General features: G+C 39.1%; 1 protein-coding gene across 1 annotated transcript; it reads right to left on the bottom strand.

Moving 5' to 3' along the window:
• Window positions 1-268: 268 nt before the first annotated feature.
• IL18R1 (interleukin 18 receptor 1) lies at window positions 269-15,014 on the bottom strand. The gene is made up of 10 exons (XM_065656868.1): window positions 14,966-15,014; window positions 13,668-13,908; window positions 9,064-9,241; window positions 7,437-7,590; window positions 6,879-6,941; window positions 5,011-5,167; window positions 4,700-4,833; window positions 3,280-3,441; window positions 2,344-2,502; window positions 269-669 (listed from the first exon to the last, which is right to left on the bottom strand). Exons 1-10 carry the CDS (start codon window positions 15,012-15,014, stop codon window positions 269-271), a joined length of 1,698 nt encoding a protein of 565 aa, XP_065512940.1.
• Window positions 15,015-24,499: the final 9,485 nt, after the last annotated feature.

The raw sequence follows: 24,499 nt of genomic DNA, 5'->3' as shown, positions 1-24,499 counted from the left end.
AATGTTTTGCATTGTGCTTTGTGCCATAAGTCCTAAGCAGAATCAAATTTCTGCTCCTTGTGCAGATCGCTGAGGAAACTTTCTCTGGGACAGCATCTAGCATCAGGGTTAACATCATCCTAGCCACTGTAACGATTTCTACATTCTTCTCAAATCTCAGACTCGGCCTTTTATGAACGCTATCTTCCCAAAATAAGTGTGCAGATTGTGTTTTCAAGTAGTTAGCAAAATGCACAGTTTTCTGCAGCATCTTCTGTCTCCAGAATTGTTATACGACTGCATTAAAGTCACAGACTTCAGTCCGTGGTTGAGGCCCTTCTGAGCCTAGGTCAAGATTATTATAGTGCCCTTTGGTGTTTGTCTTGGTAGGTTTTGCTGGCATCAGGTACCGAAGGTTCTTCCAAAATCTGGAATTCACAGGAAGAGATTTATCCTTTTTCCACTTCACAACCCTCTTTGATGATAAAAGAGACAGTGATTCTGGCAAGAAATTGTAGTCACTTATAGGCATATATTCAATTAATATGATCTTAGTTTTCCTTTCAACTAGGGCTTTATGCAGTCCACTCTCAAGTTCATATATAGCTCTGTCAGAAATGTAGTTCTGGCTCAGTATAATGATTAATCTTCGGCTTTTGTCAATGAATGAATGGATATCATCAACAACCACTGCAAATTAAAGATAAATGTGTTATTAAACTAAATTGAAAGGATAGGCACTGGATTGACTTATCCTTTAACAATCACACGTACCAAAAATGTTCCACTTATAAAGTGACAGCATGTAAGCATCCTGTACCTAAGAAGAAATTAATATGCATTACAGATTAAGAGTCTGCAAAAATGAGCTCAGGTATGGCCCAAGCTAGTTCTCTGAAGCAGACAAAACCCACATACAATCTCCAGATGCCCTAGACAGCTGCCTGTCTGTAGTCACACAGATAGAAGGTAACAGCAAAATGTATTTTTCCTCCAATGAGACATATCTTTGGTTTTTCATAACAGATACTGTTGGCATGTTTACCCAGAAAGTTGCCGAAATCAACCTCTTTCCAAATATTCAGTAACTCCCAGGTTAGTCCTATGTTTATGTCACCCAAATAGCCAAATCTATTGCCAGAAACAGAAAGGTGAGAATGCTAACATGTGAAGACAGAATGAGTTCCAACAGTGTTTTAGACCCATGACTTTGTCATGACAAGCGATGCCTGAATCAAATGGTGATAAACTTCAAACAGTCATGCACCAAACTGAATTCTCACACACAACTTCCTGTGCTTGCTTCAGGACCATGGGACAACAAGGTCTACAGAAACCAGAGATCTAGAAAACATGCCTTGCAGGGAAAGGCAAAGCAAACTGCAAGAGTAGGCTAAAGAAGAGAAAACTGAGAGGAGAAGGAATCTGACAGAGGTATTACAACCCACCAAAGGCTCCTGTAAATAGAAGGAAATAGTCTTTTTTCCATATTCACAATGAATCAGACTAGATAAAAGGGAATAAGATAAAACTCTTGCCAGGAAATAAACCAAAATTATTGAAAGAAACAGGCCAAACAATTCAGAAAGCCTTTTCTTTAATCCTTAAGGAGAGAGAATAACGGGAAAAAAATATGGCTTGGGAGAATTGTGGCGTCTCTCAGGTTAGAAAAATATGTCAGGAATGGATACAAGGAGAGAAGATCCTGCCTTGTGAAGGAGGCTGACTGACCTTATTGTTCTGTGTTTTTAACAATGAAATCCTATTACTCAACTAGGTCTTTTAACTAAACGGAATACCCCACTATCTTTTTTCCAAGCATCTGCAAAAGGCCATCCATCCATAGGCCATTTAGAGAGACAAAATTCCATGTTCTCATTTCCATTTTGTTATGGCATCCATTACGCTCACAAAATGGTTTCAAGCACCACAGTGAAGATACAGAAAATATACAAGTTACATGAGAATAAGTAGTACCAAAGATACCAGCTGCTCTGTGCAGTAAATGTGAGTTCATTCATAGGCACCTGCTCTCAACAATAGTAGAACAAGAGCTTTGTGAGATATCTGACCTCTTCTGTGTTCTCACCTTAACTTTCTCCATGCTAGTTTTTTCATCTGTTCATCTTGGTTCTGTGTAATTAAAGATATGTATATGTGTGTAGGTGTATACAAACTCATAAATATATCTATAAAATATGTAAAATGTGCAGTTGAATTTTGCATTAACGTAGTTTAGATTAGATGAAAAATGTAGCATTTCAATGCAGAAGACATTTGACAGAATTCGTTCTGATTACAGACTTTTACATTTGTGTAAAAATGATGTGCCTATTTAATGATAAGAATATTCAATACGCTTACCTCCTCCAGGGGATATATCTCTCTCAAATATACATAACTTGTACCCAAAGTTTTCTTCTAGTATTGTGGGTAAAATCTTCAAAGCAAATTCTCTCTCTTCTTCAGTAGGAGAAATACAATCCTTCAGGTAAGACACAAATGCATCATATTCTTTTCCATCTGGAAAGAAATCACCAATTGTTGGCTTGTTAGCAACCATTAGAAGTATAGTATCTGATCCACCATTCTGGGTTTCAAAGTTACTGTCTCGGCAGCAAAACATCTAGAAATTCTTGTTTTTTCCTTTAATACCCTGAACAGTCTTTGAACAAAAAAGAAATCCCGAATCAGTTTAAATTTGATACAAAAGATACTGATTGCATTTGGCAAATATTTGAAATTAACATATTCTTTCTACCTTAAGGTGGTTTTTTTAAAAAAAAGGTTAATATAACCAGTCAGTGTCACATCTGTGATGATCAAGAAAATGAAGGGAAGTAAAAATGTGTCTGTAACCTGATAAGAATGCTATTTAAGTGATATTGCAAATTTCCAAATTTATTTTACTCTTTGTCTAAAACTATCAAGTAGTTCTGTAGAATGGGTACTGGGAAAAGAGAATAAACCAATTTATTATTTTAATTATGAGAGTATACCATATTTGGTTATGCTTTGATCAGTAATTTACAAACACAAAATCCAAGACTAATTCAGAGGCCAGTCAATCACATTGAGTTTCTTCCCTGTGTTTATCTGCTGTTACTGCCCCAGGTGTATAACAAACTCACTTTAACACCTGACCATCAAGTTCTTTCACATATTCTTTGCTGTTTCTACTCACAAAACTCCTGGATTTATTTTGTCTCTTCCTCATAGATTATTGTTTTATAGAACCTACCAGAAACTAATTTTTAATCAATACACTTATTTCAATTTTCAGCATTAGCCAAGTCATACCTCCAGCAGTGTCATCTCTTCTGCATATGTTCCTGTAAAATAGAACTAAGTCGACTCTAAACATCAGACAGACAAACACTGCAGCTACAGCAACACATGGAAATAGTACAGCAAGGACCATTCCAGTTGTAAACACGTACACAGGCAGATCTCTAGTGTTCCCTGTAAAACAGAATCCCAGGAAATTATAGCCTTAATGAGAGTATTATGTGACAAAATTACTGTATTCAATACTGATGGCATCTTAAAATCACTACGAAAAGATTACAATGTTGACGTGAATCCTTTCCTGCTAATATTTCAAGCATGCCATTTGTCCTGAGATTAAGAAAAACTACAGAACGTAGATTACTCTAAAAACTGGAGAAAAAATCTTGCATGCATTCATACACCCTTCACACACATAAATGAACTGCATGTGGGATCAAGACTGGCACTACAGATCCTCATCGAGGTATGGCATCCCAGCTGGTAGTCAACTACTTTTATAATGAGTTTTCTTCAGATTCTTTATTATTTCCTGTTATCCTCTACCTTTCACCCCTCTTTCAGTTGATTCATAACAGTCCTCAAAGTCTCCTTTAATCTCTTTGGCCAAGATATTCTTTTTTTCCTTGTGTCTTTGGTTTCTTTCAGGCTTTTTTTTTCTTTTTTCTTTTTTTTTTCATTATTATTCTGTTATCTTTGTATTTTTAGTTCCAAATATAGATTTTTAATCATTAAATCTTTGTGAAGTCTTTATGAAGGCACTGTCAATTCATGCTCATTGTAGTCTGTATTTAATTTGATTTATTACATGCACCATCTTTCAACTAGTCTATTTTCGCATATTTTCTCCCAGTAAAGCTAGGAAAGGTCTGAGAGAGATGCAAAACAAGAAGGGAATACCCATTTGTTATGAATCTCCAGGCTGACTGGACTATAAATGTGAAGTACTACTACAGGATAGAGGTCAGCTTTCCATAGCCAGACAAATAGAGTCCCTGACAAGAAAGAAACCATCAACCAGAACATTTCAGGCATTATCAGGTATATAAAAGATTGACTTTTCAATTTTAGAAAGAGCTGCCTAATAAACAAAGTGATCTAAACAGCAGACACTGGGCTGCACCAAGCTTTGGGTAGGTAATCCCCCTGATCCCAACAATCTGGTGAGTAGAAGAGCACAGGGAATGCTCTGTCATGGGATCTAAAGAAGTGCCATGCAGACGTAGCAGCAACCCCTGGTGCCCCTGCCTCAGAGCAGGAGGAATCATTCAGGGGGGTTGTTAGGTCCATCACTAGATGGACCAAGGCCTTCATAAGGACACGGGCAGATTTGGAGAGATGTTCTGAAATCAGTACCCTGCCCTCAGGATTGAGAAGGCTGACATGATTAATAATTACATATGAGAAGTATGATTCATAGATTATACCGTACCTTTCTTCAGTTTCACTATTTTTATTTGTGTTCTATCGTCAGTTTGCAACATGCAGGTGAAATTATGATGCATGTCCTGGTCTGTTACTTTTTTAATCCGTAGTAGCCTTGTGACATAGAACCTGTTTCCCAGCCTGCAACAAGAAATGGTGTTAGGAGAACTATCTGCACAGAAAACTACAGCCAGCCGAGAGGCAGATTTTGAGAAAAAAGTTCTAAAATAACCCCAGACTCTTTACTGAATTTGCAGTTCAGAAAGTGCAGGACATTATCACATACAAGTACAAGTGCAATATTTTCAGGAAACCTACTGTAAGTTTTTGAACTCTTCTTCACATATTGAAGGTTCATTCTCAGGGATACCCAAGCATTTTTCTGGAAACGTTTGATTAATTAACCAGTAGAGGCTGGCATCTTCTTGCATAGAATAACCTAAGAAACCTGTGCAATTGAGTATTTCTTCTTTACCTAAACAAAGCATAACATGAGAAGATCTAGTCAGAAGTAGCATTCATGTTCACAGTGTAGTAAAACGTCATCTTTCCAGGCAATATATCCCACAAGTTGTGCTCCCTTCTGGACTTCATAGCCCCTGCACAGTGTTTCATATGTGCTCCAGCTGCACTGGTGGTGGCTTCAGCAACCATACACAGGGCTCTCTTGCACCCTGTTGCAGAGTGACAGTCATCCACAGCTTTCTCTCAGATAAACTCTGTCACAGCCAGAAGAGTTCAAGTAGGCCAGTGTGTTTCAGGCTTTACACAGCTAAAAGGAGTTGGACTCAATGATCCTTTTGGCTCCTTTCCAAATTAAGGTATTATATGATTCTATTATATGAACTAGACTGTGTGCTGCAGGCAGGGAACAGGAGAGGACAACCAGTGCCCCAGGGCCAGGTGTAAGTAAGTCACTGGTAAGAGGAGTTACAACCAATTGATTCTAATAGCTGAAGTGCACACTACTGCTCAAAGGAAAAACAAAACCTGTTAGAAACCCTGCTGAAGTTTTACAGAAGAAATTCTCATCCCAGCTTCACACCTGAAAATCAGCATAATCCTGAATGTGCGAATAAATCACTTAGGCAGTCCGCTACTTTGTACCCTTTCAGAGCACTAATTGGAAGTGACAGGAACCACCCCTTAGAGTCTGGTTAATTATAAGAAAGGGCAGAAGTAAAAAGACAACTGTACGCTCAGGAAAATAAAGGCAGGAGGCTGCAGCTCTGCAGTGTGAGATTTGATGATTTGCAAGGCATTTTATTTTAAACATTGTCACGGGAAACTTGACCTGAGGTTAGCTGCAGCCTTACAACACCACTTCTAGGCTATGCCAACATCATTTCCAGGGAACACATCCAGATTGCCCTTTATTAAGCCACAAAAGCTGCATGTTAGTTCTTGTTCAGATCATCATGCACAAATGCTTTCCAGCAAGGGAGGCCTGCCCAGGAATTCTCTAAGGGCACATGTTATAAGCTGCCTTCTTGAGATTCATCAGAAGTGATGATTCCAGTGGAACCTTTAAAGTGGGATCCAGCTGAAAATCTGCTCATCTTAGATTCGGACCTTAGAAACCCAAATCGCAGTTGCACAGATTGAAACATAGACCTAAACTTCTAGTATCATCTACCTTGCAGCTCTAGCCCTTTCATCATACACTACAGCTGTTTTCAGGGAAATACTACAGAACACTGCCTAAGCAATGACAGGTTTGAAAGGCCATCCAAAATTCCCTTGAGTCCCCAACATGCCATCTGTCTCATCACTCACCAGGTAGTTCAATGACCTTATGAAATGATCTCATCAAGGAAGATAAGAGATGGAAGACAGATCATTCATAATATTTTAACGCTGAACCCTATTACTTTCTAAGGGTTGAGACAAGCACAGTAAGGAGGAAGAACTGTGCAGGAAGGGTATCCTGGGAGGCTGGTAGACATGAGGCATCATTGGATTGGGGTGGTGCCTCTGTAAAGGTGTAAATTTAGGCTACTTTTATATCAATCATGGAGTACACTAGGGAAAACATAACCAGGTGTGAAGATGCATCAGATGCAGGAGGGTGCGTAGACAATTCTTAGTTTGATTACACTTAACCAAACCACCAACCAAAAAGTGATCAGAACAAAAAGCATGTACATGCTGTAGTTACCACAAATATTCTTGTACTAATTTGATACCTATTTCTGTTTCAATTTCTTCATTGCGTCCAACTATCTCCAAAGTCACAGCCTCTGGTGCATCTAAAATACAAACAAGTATTGCTATTGAAGTAACAGCTTACTTACATTCTACCACAATAAAAATGACACATTTGCTTTATTTCTAAAACTAATCACATACATTCCATTTAATACAAAGAACAAAATCTGGACTCTGGCATTACTGAGTAGTATCTCCTGTTGAATGTTTTTCACACACGCATATATATACTGTGCACAATTTACAACGGTTAGCAAAGCTCTTCCCCAGAACTCTTAGTAAGTTTGTGTGACTTACTTACAGCAGCTAATAAAAAAAAAAAAATAGAGAATATACTAAATAAATTTTCCAAAATTGGTAATATGTCATATAAACTTCTTCTGTTGCTTTTTTATTTTTGAAATCATTGCCAGATAGTTCAGATTCCCCGATTTGATCACCCTTGTATATATTTATCAAATGAGAACTGTAATTAAAAATCTCCATAGTATGGAGAACCAAAAACCATGCTTCAAAATTTTAGAAAGCTTTCTTACCTTCTTCTACTACCAGCTTAATTGTATTTGTGCTGTGGTATGTCTTTCCTTCATGATGTATTAAAATCTTACAGGTATATATCCCAGAGTGCTGTACTGTTAAGGTTTTAAAATCCAGTTCCCGCTCTGTTTCATTTTCATAGCTCTCACAGTCCTGCATCAATAAAGACAAAAAATACTATTCTGTAGCAAACATACATTTAAAACCTTACAGAAGATAAAAATGAATTTCGAAATGAAGTGTCACCATCACTCTTTCACTATCTCAATGATATTTATTGGACCCAAAAGAGGTGGGGATCCTATTTTCAATTTTGGGCACTTAAATACAACATTTGAACATTTAACCCATTAGGAGTTGAGAACACTGCAATTCCAACTAAGTATTTGAGTATAAAAATATTGTATCAGGATTTTAAAGGCAATCATGTGCTTTTTTTCAAAATGATGGCCCGTGTCTGTAGGTATCACCTGTTCGTGGCTAAAAGTTATCTAGACTTATGAGGAGCTTTCAGGCTAAAGTAAGATGCCTCAACAATAGGGAAAGTGACCATCTCAGAGGGTGAAAAGAGTTGGACTCACATTGGCTTACTCTCCCTATCCCCCAAAACTAACTCTGGTTTGTTGTTCCTTTTTTTTTTTTTTAATTCATGGCACATGACAAGATAAATGTCCTATGAAAATCCACCAATATTTGGTTCTGGTCTGAATTACCTGAATGGGCATTTACTGGATGTATATGCTTACTACCAGGCTCTTATACAAAAGGCATGTGTGACCATCCCCGTTTTATCTCAGCTTAAGGTGTGATAGGAAGCCTTTGAAAATTTTCACCCAATCAAACACTGAAGGATATTTAGGCACAGGGGCAGCTGCTTCATCTGTCTCACACAGTATTAGGCATTAAAATATTAAGCATCGGTATACTCAGCTTAGCCATGAGACGGGTCAGTCTGGGATATGGTCCTTTAATGAGGGAAACATATCCACCTATGGCCCTGTCCATCAATGGTCCCATCCTCCCAGGTCCTGAAGCACAAGGGCTGGGACTCATTCTGCCTGGCAGAATCCAGATGCCTGTATTTAAGCTGCCAAAATCCTTTCTTGAAACTGATTCAACACAGAGCATCTGTTACTTCAACCAAGACACCTGAGAGGAATAAGGAGCACTGGTCAAGATGATGTATAGGGACAGGGTGGAAGAAACCTATTCAGGGTGCTTCATCCAATGGCTGAGTACAACACCTAACAGTTATTAGGTTGGTGCAAAAGGAATTGCAGTTTTTGCATTGTTGAAATTTGCCATTTCATATAGGAATACATTCTTAAATAAATGTGGTTATGTCACACATCATTTTAATGTGCTTTTCTTGCCTTTTTTTTTTGCTACTGACTTATTACTTACTGTTTATTTTATATTTATTTTAGATTGTGGAAATTGTGTTAGACAAAAAGCAAACTTAAGCAATGTTCTTATTCAAGTTCAAAATGGGTCATAAAGCAGCAGAGGCAACTGACAACATCAACAACGCATTTGGCCCAGGAACTGCTAACAAACATACACAACAGCAGTGGTTCAAGAAGTTTCTATAGCAAATGATTTGAGTGACACTGTTTCAGTAATTACCTTGTACCATGTTATGCTGTCATTTTCATTGACAGACAAATCACTGCATTTCAGTGAATAACCAGTTCCAGCATTTTTAGTTTCTGTGGTTAAATGATTTTTGTTGAAACAGCTGCTTTTATTTCTTTCAAGTACATTCAAGGTCCACTTTTGAATTGTGAAATTTTGTTTTCCATTGCTATGAAAAAAAATAGTAAAATCAGTTTTAGGATCTTTTTAAAGGAAGGTAACTTACTGAGTTGTGCAACAAAACACAAACAAATTCTCTAACATAACTGTTAGGTAAAAAGTACATCTACAGTGACCTATATTATTTATATTCCCCTTTATTACTTTTCCACCCCAAAATATATGTTATTTCCCATAACAAAAGAGGTTATCTAAACTAAATCATCTATCATAAAACAGTTGTCAATAGTTATATCTATAAAATATGACAATATATACTATATTGCCCAGAACAAGAACGCAACAATCTGTGGCATCATGTATAGATATAAGTGAGTATAAAAGAGTTTTAGGACCTTCAATCAGCTAGTGATTTTGCAGATTTAATCTGCTATGCATTGCTAAGGTTTAAAGCAGTAACTGAAAAGTGTATCTGTAAAATTATGTCAAAAATAAGATGGGCATCTCTGCTATTGTTCACAAAGCAGAATTATTCATTGTTGCATCCTGTGCAGTCACTGATATTTTGGAAATATTTCTAAACCATGCAAGTCTCATGAATTACAGAATCACTTATGGACTCGAGCATGTCTGCAAAATAAGGCATTTTGGAAAGGATACATCTCTTTGTCTTTTGGTCTGCACTGATCAGAGATCCACAGTAGCTGGCCAAACCAGGTTGACTGGAAGAGCCAGGTAATACCTCTTCTAAAGCAGAGTCATCATGTCCCATGCAGCATTTATAAAAGATCAGGTGAATATGCTCCAAAAATGCCTCTTTCAAATACTTAGCAGCTGACCATTCTCATCTGGATATCTACAATGCTCTATCAACATATTCCTCTAAAGAATCACATTATAGGTGTGAGTAATTTCATTGCTAGATACATCTAAATACATGGCTATCAAGGGAAAAGAAGCTGGAGGACTTCTGGCTTAAAATTGGCAAAGGTGGCCTAATTTTGACAAAGTTAGGGCTTCAGAGAAAGTCATATGCTGCTATAAGTTAATGAGTAAAATTTCTCAGTTATTGCATAAAGCCCTCATTTTTTTACTGAACAGGTGGAGTCTGACAAAGTAAAAGTAACAATCACAGAGCACTTCCCTTCTGTGCCAGTCTTCTCTTCATAAATATGTTTGAATCTTTCTTTCTGTCTCCAAGAACAGAAAAACGAATCATTCCCAGGAGAACTGAAACTAGTAAAATTCATTTTGATGAGAAGGGCTAAGGGGACAAACAGTTGAAAAGGAGAAGTAAGCCTGATGAGCCTATCAGCTTAAATGCTATTCATGACTGACATGCCTTTTACTGTTTACAAGATTCAGAAGAACTATTAGCACATCACTTATATGATGAATTTAGACGAGGTTTTAGGTTGGGGTTTCCTTCCATTTGAAGTTCTCCAAACAGATGTATTTATGTATTTTGTTCAACCTCTTCACATTGTAGCCCTTTTTCAGCCCACACGGGTTCTCCTTGTCCTCCTTACTCACTTGAGATATCCTTTACTCATAAATTGCAATTGACTAACTAAATCAAAACATACTGTTTTGGTTCCTTGATCAGTTAACTGTGGTGTCATAAACAGGAAAAACGTTATCAAAACTTCCCCATCAGAGATGTACTCATATGGGTATTCATGGTGGGTGGAGTCCATCTCACCTATTCTTCAACATCCCATTTAATCACTTAAATCAGAGCTACTAATCACAGTCAGCAGTGGGACCACAACCAATAGTCACCCTTTTAGAGTGCAGTTTACATGACCTATTTTATATGTTCAGTTTAGGACAAGGTAACCTCTGCCCCAGAAAGGCCTCTCTCCCCCTAGCAATAAAGGTGCCTAACGTAAGTAGCTTAGATGTACATATAAACATTAGTTTCAATTAATTCCACTGACTCTGTGTGCTTCTTTACACTAGTGTCTGAATACTGCTGGAGAAGCAATTATGCGATTAGCCATAAAATACATATTATTTTTTATCTAGATTCAGCAAATGGAAGAAAAGGATCAATAAAGCCACATGTTCTCCTCAGCACTGTCACTCCACAGAGGCTTTCTTCTGTGATCATATTTGGTGAAATCACTTCAACAAATACGAGGATTTCACCTGAAGTGGATAATGATATTCTACCTGATAAGCCAAAGTCTAGCAAGGAGCAGCTCCTTGGAAGGTGAAAAAACCACATCTGTGAAAACTAAGATGAATTTGGCTTACATAATTTCTAGCTGCCTGCCACATACATGGTTTTCAAAATAGTTTTAACTGCTAGGGTCTGAGCTGCTATATTTCTATCCTGGTTTTCACTTGGTGAGACTTTTTAATGATAATTTTTGAGGATCAAAGCCACTTGTGGCTTAACAGCCTTTCAGTTTCACCCCCCACACACCACCAAACCCACCAAGAAGGAAAACTAAAAACTAGCTTGGCTCTGGAGAGGTTACAGGAAAGTGAAAGTCCTTAGAGAATATAAACCAAATTTACTGGATACATAACAAACTCTAAGCCATCCCTTAGCTATTTCATTGCAACAAGCCAGTCTTATCTCAATATTTCAATCTACGGGAAGAAACTGACCCTCTGCCTTCCAAACTACAACATGAACTCTAAATGTATGTATTCCCACTGCTTTCGGCTGCTCTAAACACAGTGGAAAAGTGAGCAGTATTAGGATCTTAAAACATATCATGTGTTTATCACAGATCTCTGTACTTTCATTTTCTTCAGGAACCTGTGAGTTCCCTCAGTTTCAAGGTAACCAACACAGAGCACCCAGATGACCTGCTTTCTTGTAATCTGGTTTTTCATTTGATAACCACAGGATACAAGTTAAGAAAAAAACACACAAATTAGAAATCCTGCCAAAGGTGTGACAAAGTTTTTCTGTTTACCACTCCCATTGCAAGTGGATATGAAATCCTCTGTTTTCAAGAAATGTTGCTGCAGATGGAGACACTCAGGCTTACAGATGATGTTTATTCCTGAATGTATATCCTAAATCTACTATACTAACAAACACACATGAACACATCAATGCAAACATACATATGCTTTAGCTATCTATGGCATGTGACTTCATTCTGATCCTAACCAAAAAATTAGTATCTGTATGGGCTTAAAAGAAACTTTGGGGGGAAAAAAAAAAGTCATTTCACACTTGTCGAAATATATTATTTTAGTTAAGAAACTTTTTTTTTCCAAAATAAAAATGCTTTCTTTCAAAACTGAGTTTTCAAATGTAGTAGCATAATGTAGTCTTAGAAAATTAAACAAAAAAGCAGAAAATCAAAACTTTTAATTTCAAATGAATGCTTTGATGCACACAAAACCTTTCGTCTGAGTTTCTTGCTTAAGCAAATCAGCAAATCAAGACATTTCACAAAGGATTCAGACATTTTTGTGTTTTCCAACAAATACTTATTTTAACAAATTTCATCCTAGTAGTTTTACTTAAGGTCTTTTCCTGTCGTCTCCTTCTTCTATACATTAGACTGTATCCCTCAGTTTCGAAGTTTACATTTTTTTCATATTCATCTTACAGTGTTGTTGTAATTTACTGTGGATTTACTGTCATTACTCCAAGTCCTTGAAATATATAATCACAAAACTGCAAGGATTGTGAATTAAGGTGGGGTTATCACAGCTTTCCTCTCTTTTGTCCTTTATTTTAGACTCCTTACAACGACCTCCTTCAGTAGCCTGGCAATTCAGGTGTGCTCTCCACCTATCCTTCCCATGCCAAAAAGCGTGCATTTTATACTACTGGTTAGGTGCTGGCAGTAGAGCGAGTTGTTAGATTTAATAGCTTTTTAGCACTATATTTAGTGAAGTGACCATACAGACAGCTGATCGAGGCCACCAATAACACTAGAATTTAAAGCCAAATTCAGACTTGATATGAGAAGTAAAGGTCCATGACAACAGACAAGCCTATGTCAGGTATTATCTAATGTTAACACATTCTGTTTGCACAGAAACCATAGTTCAGCTATGCCACTCTGTGTTTGTTACTTTACTATACTATTAGACCACTTGGCTGCCTCATAGCATGAGACACACTCAACACAGTAAGAAGAACAAGTCTGGTGGAGAAGACAAGCAAATGTTTCCTTTTACTTGGCAGTGGACAGAAGGGTTACCCAGCACTCATTTTGCTTAGGTAATTAATCACAAGCCAGCAGAAATGCTACCTGCCTTATCAAAAGGTTTACAGAACTTTTTAAATGCTGCAACTGCCTATAGCTATTTGTAAAAATTACAGGTCTGCCTGGATGGTTATTGTGAAATGATGTGGAAAATGACAGTAGAGTTAATGCAGTTCCCTGTACCTCCTTTGTATGGATGCCACTAGCAATACAAAGCAAGACCAAGAAATTAGCTTCTTCACAGACAAGTGCAAAGGCAAGATGTTCACCCACCACTTGGGTACCCACCTGTGAGTGACAGAGTAACTCCCAGAGTCAGTGAGTTCAGCTGGCCAGAACTCCAGAAAATTCTTTTGGGAAACATTTCTGTGTGTTTGCTTTATCAGTTGCTGCTTTCCAGCATTTTCTTTGTACCAGTTTATTGTGTATGCTTCTTCCTGAAAATGTTCTTGCCTTGACTCAAGATAACAAAGGAAAAAATATTCCCCTTCCAGTACATCAATGGAGGCACGAAGGGGACACAGCTTCTCTTCAGAGAAAGTCGAGAAAAAGATACATTAGGGAGCCAAGTACTCCTTTCAGAAAATTACATTAGCTTGACTTTAAAGTGATTTGCTGTGCCACTGGTCATTTATAAAGTGAGTTTCCTTCAGCAGAGTAGTTTGGCAGTATGTATTATTCCAGTAATATTTTTTTCAGTCTAAGAATACAGTTTTCCAAGTCTTTATTCTACCTCACCCAACAAAACCAGAAGGAAAAGAACAGTGAAAAACCTCACATTTCCCTAAGATTCTTTCATGTGGGTCCAAGAGTGCCAAAGTCAAATGGATGCAAATGGCCAAATCTGGCCTCACTTTACAGTAAATAAGCTGCCACAAATGGAAGGGGAAAGGATAAATTCTTACATATGGTTTGACTTGTCAAATATGACTAATCCTCAGAACTGGTCAGTTACCATGACAGTAGAGATACTATGGATTAAAATCTGCATTTTCTTATCTTCTTAATTAAAACTGAGTGGTTATGCGGCTATATTTCCTAAAAATTTCAGATCTCTTTAGAAAAGGTGCCTTGGAATTAGATTATTTGTGTAAAATTTAGTCTCAAATTCTGCTTTTCCAATCAAATTTCCCAAATGTACCTTTGCTTACAGAAGTCATAAAAACTACAGACAAGGGGCCACGGTCTAGCATTAATAGTCAGGCATAAAATAAGCCTTTGGTCTCTATTCCTCCTGAGGTTCGTTGTTATTGTTTAGCAACAATTGTGACCACACTTCCGAATGGCACAAAAAGCAGCAGACTCATTCTGTTCATTGTTGTGGCTCTTCATACAGCCATACAACATCATCAGGTGTCTCCAGATAGCATCTCTGCTCTTTTTACTTCATAATTTTGGTATTTTGAACCAAAGTTCCCAAGTCTGGAGCTGGGCTGAAATTGCCAAAACTTTTAAGTTTGGGATTTGGGGTTTTTTTTAGCTGCAAAACACAGAACTTTCCCCACTGTAAGCAACTGTTAAGAAGGTGTCACATATTCAGCAAATATTTTGAAGCTTCTGCTGTTAAAATGAGGATTTATACTTACCAGTAGCACATTGAATGATAAAGATGGAAAAAAAAATCATCAGAGTCATTTTCTTGAGTTACTTCTCACTTCTTTTCCAAAAAGATGAAACTGAAGTTTCAAGTTCTTGCTTGTACCGAAAGCTTAAGAAAAACAGATTCAAAATTCATCACAAGTGCAGTGAAAGAGATTCCTTTGAGCATGTGAGCAGTGTAACTATTGCCTGGTAGTGAAGACGGTTTTCCAAATGGAAAGTTACACAATGTTATCATAACAGCTATTTTCATACATCATGTAATGTATTTAGATTTCTCTTGGAAAGTTTATTTTAAATTCAGAAAGCACTGCAGAGTTTCCTTCCTCCATTTTCTTGTTCACTAGATGTATTTCACATTTCTGATTAAACTGACAATCTTACAGAAGTTCTCAAACTTAGGTCCCAAGCCAGTAGATGCCTACCATGGGATATTACAGTGCTTTTTTCTCCACAGAGTATAAGTTTTGCAAGACTGGACCTTATAGAAATAGCTAGTAGAAACCTCCCTTGCCCCCAATGAGAACAGCACAATGTTGATAGATTTGATATCTTGATGGCTAATTTTGAGTCTGTTGGAGAGCAATGAGGTCTACAATTTTGTCGTACAGTTTTGTCTATGGAACCAATAAGCAGCAGCCAAGAGCACTAGCATTTCTACTGAGGGGGAGAAGACGAAAAAGTTCATATGCAATCGCTTTATCTGCAGTCTACTGTGTTTCAAAACATAAAGGGAAAACAGCACTAAATAATGCCGGCGTGGAGTATCTTCTCTGAGTTGCTCAGAACAGCAGGTTAACTGACAACCAAAGGCAGAGCCAGTCCTAAGACTGCCTCAGTTTTGCTTACAAATAGACAGATTAGGTGCGTAGTAAGCTCAGATCAAACTCTGCAGCCAAGACAGACAACCTGGCTTAGTCACTGACCCAAACATGCATTGACAAATGAGACATACACACACGAGACGTATTTCACAGAGAGCTGCCAAAAGAAATCGCGTTAGCATTCTGTTTGGTTAGTTTTATTACCTAAACCACTTCCAATCTGAGAAAGCACATACTTACTGTTGTAAGAGAATATTCTGAGATTTACAGTCAAAAAATTCCCATGATGTAAAGTAGCCAGAGGCAGGAGTCTACTGCATTTCCAGCAATATTCCAGAATGACATCAAAATGTGTAGCTGGTCTCTCTCTCTTGTCAGCCTTCCCAGTTCATTACAAGTATGTCATCATCCTATAAATCACTGCAAAGAAATGAAAGAACTGTTTCACATCCCCTTTTTCAGATTGACTGGTAGGCAGATCCCAATTTAGAAAGCAGCTAAAAGAAGCTGGATGCTGAGTACTGCAGCAAGCAACTTTAAAGGGTCATATAGTAAACTTGTCAGATCTGGTTTCAGTTCCCTTGTACACATCGAGATTCAAACTGCCACACTTTATAAGGAAAGAAGGGCCTCTCTCTTTATTTTCATTTCTTGATTTTACTTTTTATTTTTCACCCTGCCACATCCAGAAGAAATACAGTTGTCACAGACTATGTAACTATGATCTACTACCTAAAGATGAAATCATTTATCACCGGATTTTTAATTCTAAATCCCATTCTTTGTTGGCACGTCACATCAGCATATAGTGGAAGTTTTAATGAACGTAGAGCAGAGCCCTTCATTCCTTTAACAGGGATTAAAGAATACAATCTAATGCAAGATACTTAGTAATTACCAGGTTTGAGATAAGTGGCTACTATTAACAAGAAAAACACGTCCCTAATCTTACTCTCACACTGCTGTTGAATCTGATCAATTTGTCTCAAATTGTTCCACTCCAGGCTAACAGTATTTACATTTGAGTCAAATGGTTTGCATACTCTTTGGTGAAACATTAGGGGTACAGGGTTTTTGGAAATTATATAAAGAGATTCTTCAGGGAATAGAACAAGATTTTTAATTTTTAGAAAGAAATAGAGAGATATTGTAAAGTAAAGGCAAAGATTCTCTGCCTAAGAAAGGACTACATAAATACTGCATAGGCAAGATGCTATGGCAATAGTGAGGAACGACAGTTTCCACAACAAGAACAACAAAAGTATAAAAAAAAAGTTGTCTACAAGGCCCAAAGTGAAAATAGCTTTAAGCATGTTTTTTCAAATTTCCTACGTGCTTAAAGCCATGGATGGAATTTTAATAATGATAAATGTTTTTTTAAAATCATTGTGCCATTGTGAAGCCAACAAAATCTTTAAACGAACTAAATGTTTAAGTTCCATTAAGTGCATTAATGATATCTCATGAACTAGACAATTGTGTGTATTATGCATCATTATAATTATTCCTCACTTTCCTGGAACGCCAGAATATTTTGGAATTAAAGTGGGCTGGTACATAGATGTGATTCTCAATTTTGGTCAAGTAACTTGCTTTGATCGACACTTTTGGAAACCTGAATTTGGTCCCAAAGTCTTGTTAGTTCCTTTTTTCAAAACCAACAGATTCTTCTGAACATCAGACTGTTTGAACAAACATTTTGGAGTCAAGGGAGGAAAGCACTCATTTTACCTCTTTATGGATGGCTTCTAGTGGAATTTAAATCTTTTTCAAATATGACCATACAGTGCAATAATTCATGTAGGATTCACAAAGGAAACAACAAGGTCTAGCGAACAGTTGCCTTAACCATACTAGGTCTAATCACCATTCTGCCAGGGCTGCTATTTATTGGTTAAAACGAAAATCCATCTTCATTTCAAACAACATAAGTGAAGTTATTTAGTTACTATGCAAGTCTTGCTAGGTGGAAAGCAGACCCAGAGGCAGTCTTTCGAACTCCAGTTACACCTTGTACTTATAAATCTTCTGAACCTAATTCATCACTGAAACAGAGAGTAAAGTCTCTTGATAAGTGAGTCAATAAATAGACAACTCAGTCTGAAAAACCTCCTGAAAAAGGAAGAATGGAATTTCTCATTTCATGAACTGTTGACTGCAGGGAGGGAAATGGAAAAGGTAGATGTGAGAAATTAATTTTTAGAAGCGTTAATGGAGACGTCATAGCAAATTGCAAATATTAACTTTTCTAAATGAGTCATTTGACAGCTAGCACACAAATGTTTTAGGAATCTTCTTTTGCTGCTACCATGTACAATAGCACTTTAAGGTGCCTGTCCTGCTCCAAAATCACCTAGGTGTGAGGGAAAGGACCGGGGAAGCCCAAGGAGAGCAACTTTGCAGTGCCAGTGAGGGGCTGTGTGTTGAAACCAGCCCTTTTCAGAGCTAAATTATTTATAGTAACTCTCTAATAAAGAAAGAGTATATCACGGGCCCGGGAGAGAGTCGGAGACAGATGCCCGAGACGGGCACCTCGGGGGAGCGCGGCGCAGCGCGGCGGGCAGGGGAAGCGCGGAGAGGAAGGCAAGGCTGGGGGGACAGGCAGGATTGGGGACAGGCAGGATTGGGGATAGGCAGGAACGAGGGATAGGCAGGGTTGGGGATAGGCAGGGTTGGGGATAGGCAGGACCGAGGGATAGGCAGGGTTGGGGATAGGCAGGGTTCCCCGAAGGCGGAGCGGCCGCCCCCGGTGCCGCGCACGGCCCCAGTCAGGGACTGCCGCCCCCCAGTACGCTGTCCGAGAGGGGCTGGAGGGATGGGGTTGACGGGGCAAAGGAGGAACCCCCCCCACACACACACACACATACGCACACCCACAGAGATGCCCTGGTCACAAGCGCTCGGGTCCTCCGAAGGAGGGAAGAAGGAGCTGCCTGCACCTGGCCATCACCTCCTCAGCCCGCCCGCCCTACCTCTGCCCGCCCCTGGCCGCCCCGCTGCCCCCGGGCCCTACCTGCCCGGGGCGCTCGGTGGGAGCTCCGCTCCTCTCCGCGCCGCACCGCCCCTTCCTGCGCCCGGGTGCGGGGGCCCGGGCGGGCGCCGCGGGGTGGAAAGAAGCGCTGCCCGGTGCCGGAGCGGGGGCCGGGCAGCAGCGCGGTGAAGGCGGGTCGAAATGTTACTGGTCTCACCAAGGGTGCTGTGCTGTCACCTGGTCGTGGGTGAAACCGAGAGATTCCCTCGCCACGAGCAAAGGGAGTGAAGATCAACTTTTCTAGGAGATGTGGGTCTTCCCTCTCACAACCTTGCGGGGGAAAAAGAGGCGTAAGTAGGTGATGTCTTCAGTCGCCTTTAGAGTCGAAACGCCTCTTCCTCCGCTTTTCTGCTGAATGCCCCTCGCAGGACTTTTTCCAAGAAGTGTGATGGAAGTAGGGTGGAGGTTTAGGAGCTCATATATTAAGCTAAATGTAGCAACTTTTATCTCTGCTACAGTTTCCTCCCCCGTCGCTGGCCGTTTTGAGAATGAAGGTGTACAAAGAGATAAACTGTATCCTGACAGCCTGATATTCTTCAAAGACCTCCAAAGGGGGGGGGAAAAAAAAAAAAAAAGACAAAAAAGAAAAAAAGAAGAAAGAGAAAAAGAAATACACACACCACACACTACACCCCTCCGAAGCGTTACAACATACGGTCTGCAGGAAAAAAAAGGCAAAACAAGTTATCCGATGATACTTTGATCAGAAGTGTCCCGATTTCAGTGCTATTTTCTCTGTGATAGCATCCCCTTTGAGGAGAAAGTAATGGAAGCTTTCAAGACATGAAACATTTTGTCGCGACATTGCTGCAAAGGGAGTGTATGTATTCACTTTTAAATAAACCCTCATTCCAGTAGCTGAGCCTGCATTTCAGCCAAATGTTGATATATTGGAACTGTATTTCCATTAGGGATTTCAGACAGCCATATTTCCTACTTAAGTACTGTTCCTAACAAAATGAATGCTTGCTACTGTTTATTTCACATGAATGGCTTATTTGATATGTATTGTGCAATTATTCACGATACTTCTAAACAAAGTTATTTTGATAGCAGGAAAGTAATTTCCCATCTCCTCAGGATCTATTTTATTTTCATGTCATTCATCCTTTTCATGTTCAAAACTTGCTTGATAACAGCTACCCTTTTTTTTCTTTTTTTCCTTTTTTTCCTTTTTTTTCCCCCAGAGGTAAAACAAGCAGGTTACACTAAAAAGGGAGAGATTCCACAGAGCTGGCTTCTTTGCTCATTTTACTGCTGAGATGAAGCAAAGAAACCCTGGAGAGTTTTACTGTCTCATCTCATTTGTTTTCCTCACCACAGATTGAAAAAAAAAAGTATATAAAACCAATCAGACCATTTGCTAATGTAAACGAGCACAACCAAGAATCTGACCCACTGTAATTACATTAAAAATGTGTGCAAGATACTTTGCAGTGGCTTTTGGGTTTATGCTTCAAAGACTGATTTTAAAACTCAAAAGAAAGCATGTTTCATAAAGAAGATAACGATTTTACATGACAGTCCAAAAGTAATTTAGCAGCCAACAAATGGTAAAATAAAATGTCATCAGCTTTTTAGTTTGACAGACTAAGTCTTGATAGTGACATTTTGGAAACAACAAGATTTTCCATGATCTGTTCTCACATTCATTTACTTCCATACCCTTTTGAAATACTCACAAGTTTCTGAACTTTCATCTGTGTTGTAGAAAGTACTGTTTCAATTGCTCCTTTCCATTAATGTCACAGCTAGCTCTGAAATATGTGAATGCATATGAAAGGTGAACAAAGTTTACACTTTTTAGTCCTCAGACTAATACAATTTTAATGGAGAAGTAATAGCCTCATAAGAGAGAAGTAACTCAACCGAAAATAACTACAGCTCAAATTTTCATTATGATAATGCCATGATGAAAATGGAAGTCTGCACTAATATGGAAAAACAGATTGTTGTATGAAACTCTGACCACCTGACCAATCAGCTAGGGAGCACCAGTTACTTCTCACAGTTTTTCGCATCTTCCTTTCCATGCAACATACGCTACACAGAGATGCTAACTGAAAAGCTAAACTGTGAAACTCTTTCCGTCATAAATAACAACACATTCAGTTCTTGTAACCACAGTCTAAGCCTATTTGCTTCTAGCTGGTAATAGTCCTTTTTAATCTACTTCTTTCATCTCTGTATGCCAGTTATATTAATTCTTAGTAGAGGTTAAGTTATATTTCACAGTTTTTTTCAAAATTATCTGTCCCTGATGTCAAAAAATGGGTTCTATGTTACCACGTCTATTAGAGCCTCTGATGTTTCTCAGAATTTTTAAAATATGCAAGTTGCATATTTTAAAACTTCCTCCACATTGTAGAAACACAGAAAACTTCAGATTGGAAGAGATCTCTGGAGATCAACAGGTCTGGCTCCTGCTCAGGCCATGTACAGCTGAGACCCAAGCACCTCCAAGGATAGAGATCCCCCAGACTCTCTGGGTACATATTCCAGTGTTTCACTATGCTTATGGTGAATTTTTTTTCCTAATATGTGGTGTAAATTTCCCATGTTCTCCTTCGAGAAGTGTCTGGCTCCATCCATTCTCTATATCTTTCCATTAGATCAGGGGTGTCAAACTCATTTTCACTGGGGGCCACATCAGCCTTGCGGTTGCCTTCAAAGGGCCAAATGTAATTTTAGGACTGTATAGATGTTGACACCCCTGCATTAGATTCTTGTAGACAGAAACAGGACCTCTTGTCCTCTCCCTCTGTTCCTGTGCTCTTGGTGGTCTTTTCCTGGGCTCAATCCAGTATGTCGGTGACTTACTCATACTGGGGGGACCAACAATTATTTACCTCAACTACACTCTCATCAGCAAGGTGCAGGGTGCAGTTGATCATCTTTGTGACAAGGATACACTGCTGACTCATATTCATCTTAGTGTCAACCAGTACATCCCCTTTCTTTCCACCAGCCTACTTCAAGTTGGGTTGACCTCCAGGCTGGGTTGTTGAATGGGTTTGTTCCATCCCAGATGCAGCACTTTGCATGTGCCTTGGGTTGAACCTCGTGAGTTTCCCATCAGTCAATTTCTTCAGCCTGTTGCTGTCCAAAACAACAATCCTGTGCTCCATGCCTCCCCAGTTTGGTTTTCTGTCTGAAAAATCTATTGATTGTGCAGTCTGTCCCATTACCAAGGTCATTAATAAGAGTGCTAAACAGTACTACAACCAACATCAGTCCCTGAGGGATGCTACTAGTTATTTGTTGTGAACTGAGGTTTGTATGCTGATCACAACACATTGATCCTGCATGGGCTTCAGTCCCACTGCTTTTCCACTCATCTTTGTCCACTTATCTGTATCTCACCAACAGAGACTGTGTCAAAGGCCTTGCTCAAGATATGCAGTATCCATTGTTCTCCCATTGTCCACAGTGCAGCTGGATACACATGGTGTGCTTTTTGTAAATCCAGTCGCCTTCTTCTCCTTTGTGCACTTTGCAATGGCTTCAAGGAGGATTGCTTCATAATCTTCCCAGGAAATCAATAAAGACTGGAAACAGTTTTAAAGAATAAATTGCTATACAATAAATTCTATCTTTCATACAAAATCAGGTATGTATCTCATGGTTTAAAGTGGGAAAAAGGAACACACGAGCACGTTTCTAACACAACAGCTGTAGTTTTTCAACACTTTCAGCCCTTGAAAGTTGTACATATACCATTTTTCAATAGGATACACTATCAATTGTACATGATATCTTCCAAACATACCTTTGTCCAATGCTGTAAGAAATCAATGTTGCATACACTACAAAAAATAGCTTGCTACAAAAACTTCTAACTTCCTTTTGGTAGTCAGTCTCTTGGGCTTCACAACCATGTGGAGCAAATATAGGTAAAACTCTTTCCCTGTATGTGGCAGGAGCCATAGTTAGGCTGGCGTTTCAGGACTGTGATTTAATTGTAGAAGCCAGCAGGGGTCATGGTTCACTGAGCTGTAGGAACATTGAATCTCAACTGTATAGGAGACCTCAGGGTCAAACCATTAAGTATGTTCACATAAAGGGCCAATGTATACCAAGTGCATAGGTGAGGAAGACAGTACATTCTATATGCTGTCTGCAGTTATCCTATGTCATATTAGTAGGAGCTGGTTTTCATACGTTGGAAGTCACCAGAAGCTTCACCAGTGACATCAGTGTCAGTTAAGTCAATACTTGTTCCTGTCTCATTGTTATCTCTTTATTGTCAGCAAGGTAGCATATACTTTTCAGATATGAGGTATCCAGAGATAAGATTTTACAACTGGGGACATAATTCTGAGTGACTGCAGTTATATGGCAAGGAGTCACTTCTGTTCCTTCAGAACAGATTATAAGAAACTCAGCACCATATTCTCAATGCTAGATTCTGAGGCACTGCTTACAAGTAATGCTGTATGTGTTTGGGGAGATTACAGCAGTACGCACATCCTGAAAATCTCACTGTGTTTAATTCTAATGCTGTTGGACCGATTTCTAGCTGGTCAGAATCTCTTAATGGCTGTTCATCCACTAGATGGCATGAAGACTCTGCTCTACTAACAAGTGAGAGTAAATCTGCTTTCCTGGGTCCCTTGAGACGCCATGACCAGGGAAGCACAGGGCAGAAATTAAAGGGCATTAAATCTCTACGTGGAAGTTATAATTCAGCAACAAAATTACCTTTGATCTGTGTAGTTTAAGCATCCAAACTGATTCTTCTATGAAATTTCTATAGGGAAAGGAGAGATTTTTTGCACAGGGCAGATTGTCCTTCTGTTATTCAACTAAGGCAGACTGCCTAGTGTAAAAACCATCAAATTTCTTTAAAAACATGTTTTTAAAAATTTAGACCCTTTGAAAGTCCCATATCACAGAATCAAAGAATGGTTGAGGTTGGAAGGGACCTCTGGAGGTTATCTAGTCCAACCTCCCTGCTCAATCAGGGCCACCTAGAGCCAGTTGCCCAGAACCGTGTCCAGGCAGCTTTTGACTGTCTCCAAGGATGCAGAGTCCACAACTTCCTGGGCAACTTGTGCCAGTGCTGGGTCACCCTCACTGTAAAAAAAATGTTTCCTGGTGTTCAGAGGGCACATTCTGTGTTTCAGGTTGTGCCTGTCACCTCCGTTCCTGTCACTAGCCATCAAGAGCCTCACTCCCTCTTCACTCTTCCTTCAGATGAGAGCTTTCTCTTCTCCAGGATGAAGAGTCACAGCTTTTTCAGCTTTTCTTCACAGGAGAGTTGCTTCAGTCTCTTCACCAATTTTGTGGCCATTTGTTGGACTCTCTCCACTCTGTTCATGTCTCTCTTCTACTGAGGAGCCCAGAATTGGACACAGGACTCCAGGTGTGGCCTCAGCAGTTCTGATGTTGGAATGATGTTGGAAAGGTAGTCCACAGTTCTTTTTGCGTTTTCTCTGTAACACTACAAACGTGATAACATCGGTAGAAAGGCATTAATTTTAATGCATATCTCAGATTTCTTTAGTAACCACCAAGGAATACAAAAAGAAATGACAACTACAGCATTTTTTTGTTATTATTACAGTCACATACTCACCCTGGGTTCTGTAAAATTTCTTTGCCTCTCTCAGAATTTGCCCCTTTTCTTTCTGCCAAAGCCATACTGTTCACTGCTGGTAAACCAC

This window comes from Caloenas nicobarica, chromosome 1 (assembly GCF_036013445.1).
Source record: "Caloenas nicobarica isolate bCalNic1 chromosome 1, bCalNic1.hap1, whole genome shotgun sequence".
NCBI lineage: Eukaryota > Metazoa > Chordata > Aves > Columbiformes > Columbidae > Caloenas > Caloenas nicobarica.
Note: the sequence above shows the minus strand (reverse complement) of the source record. Positions and strands in the feature narration are given on the sequence as shown.

Bases quoted from the DNA above. Each gene is read 5' to 3' on its own strand.
- IL18R1 (XM_065656868.1), bottom strand. From the start codon at position 15,014: ATGACTCTGATGATTTTTTTTTCCATCTTTATCATTCAATGTGCTACT. The intron at 7,591-9,063 runs GTAATTACTGAA...TTATTGATGCAG, and splicing joins ACAGCATAACATGGTACAAG to GACTGTGAGAGCTATGAAAA. The intron at 6,942-7,436 runs GTAAGAAAGCTT...TTTGTATTTTAG, and splicing joins TAAGCTGGTAGTAGAAGAAG to ATGCACCAGAGGCTGTGACT.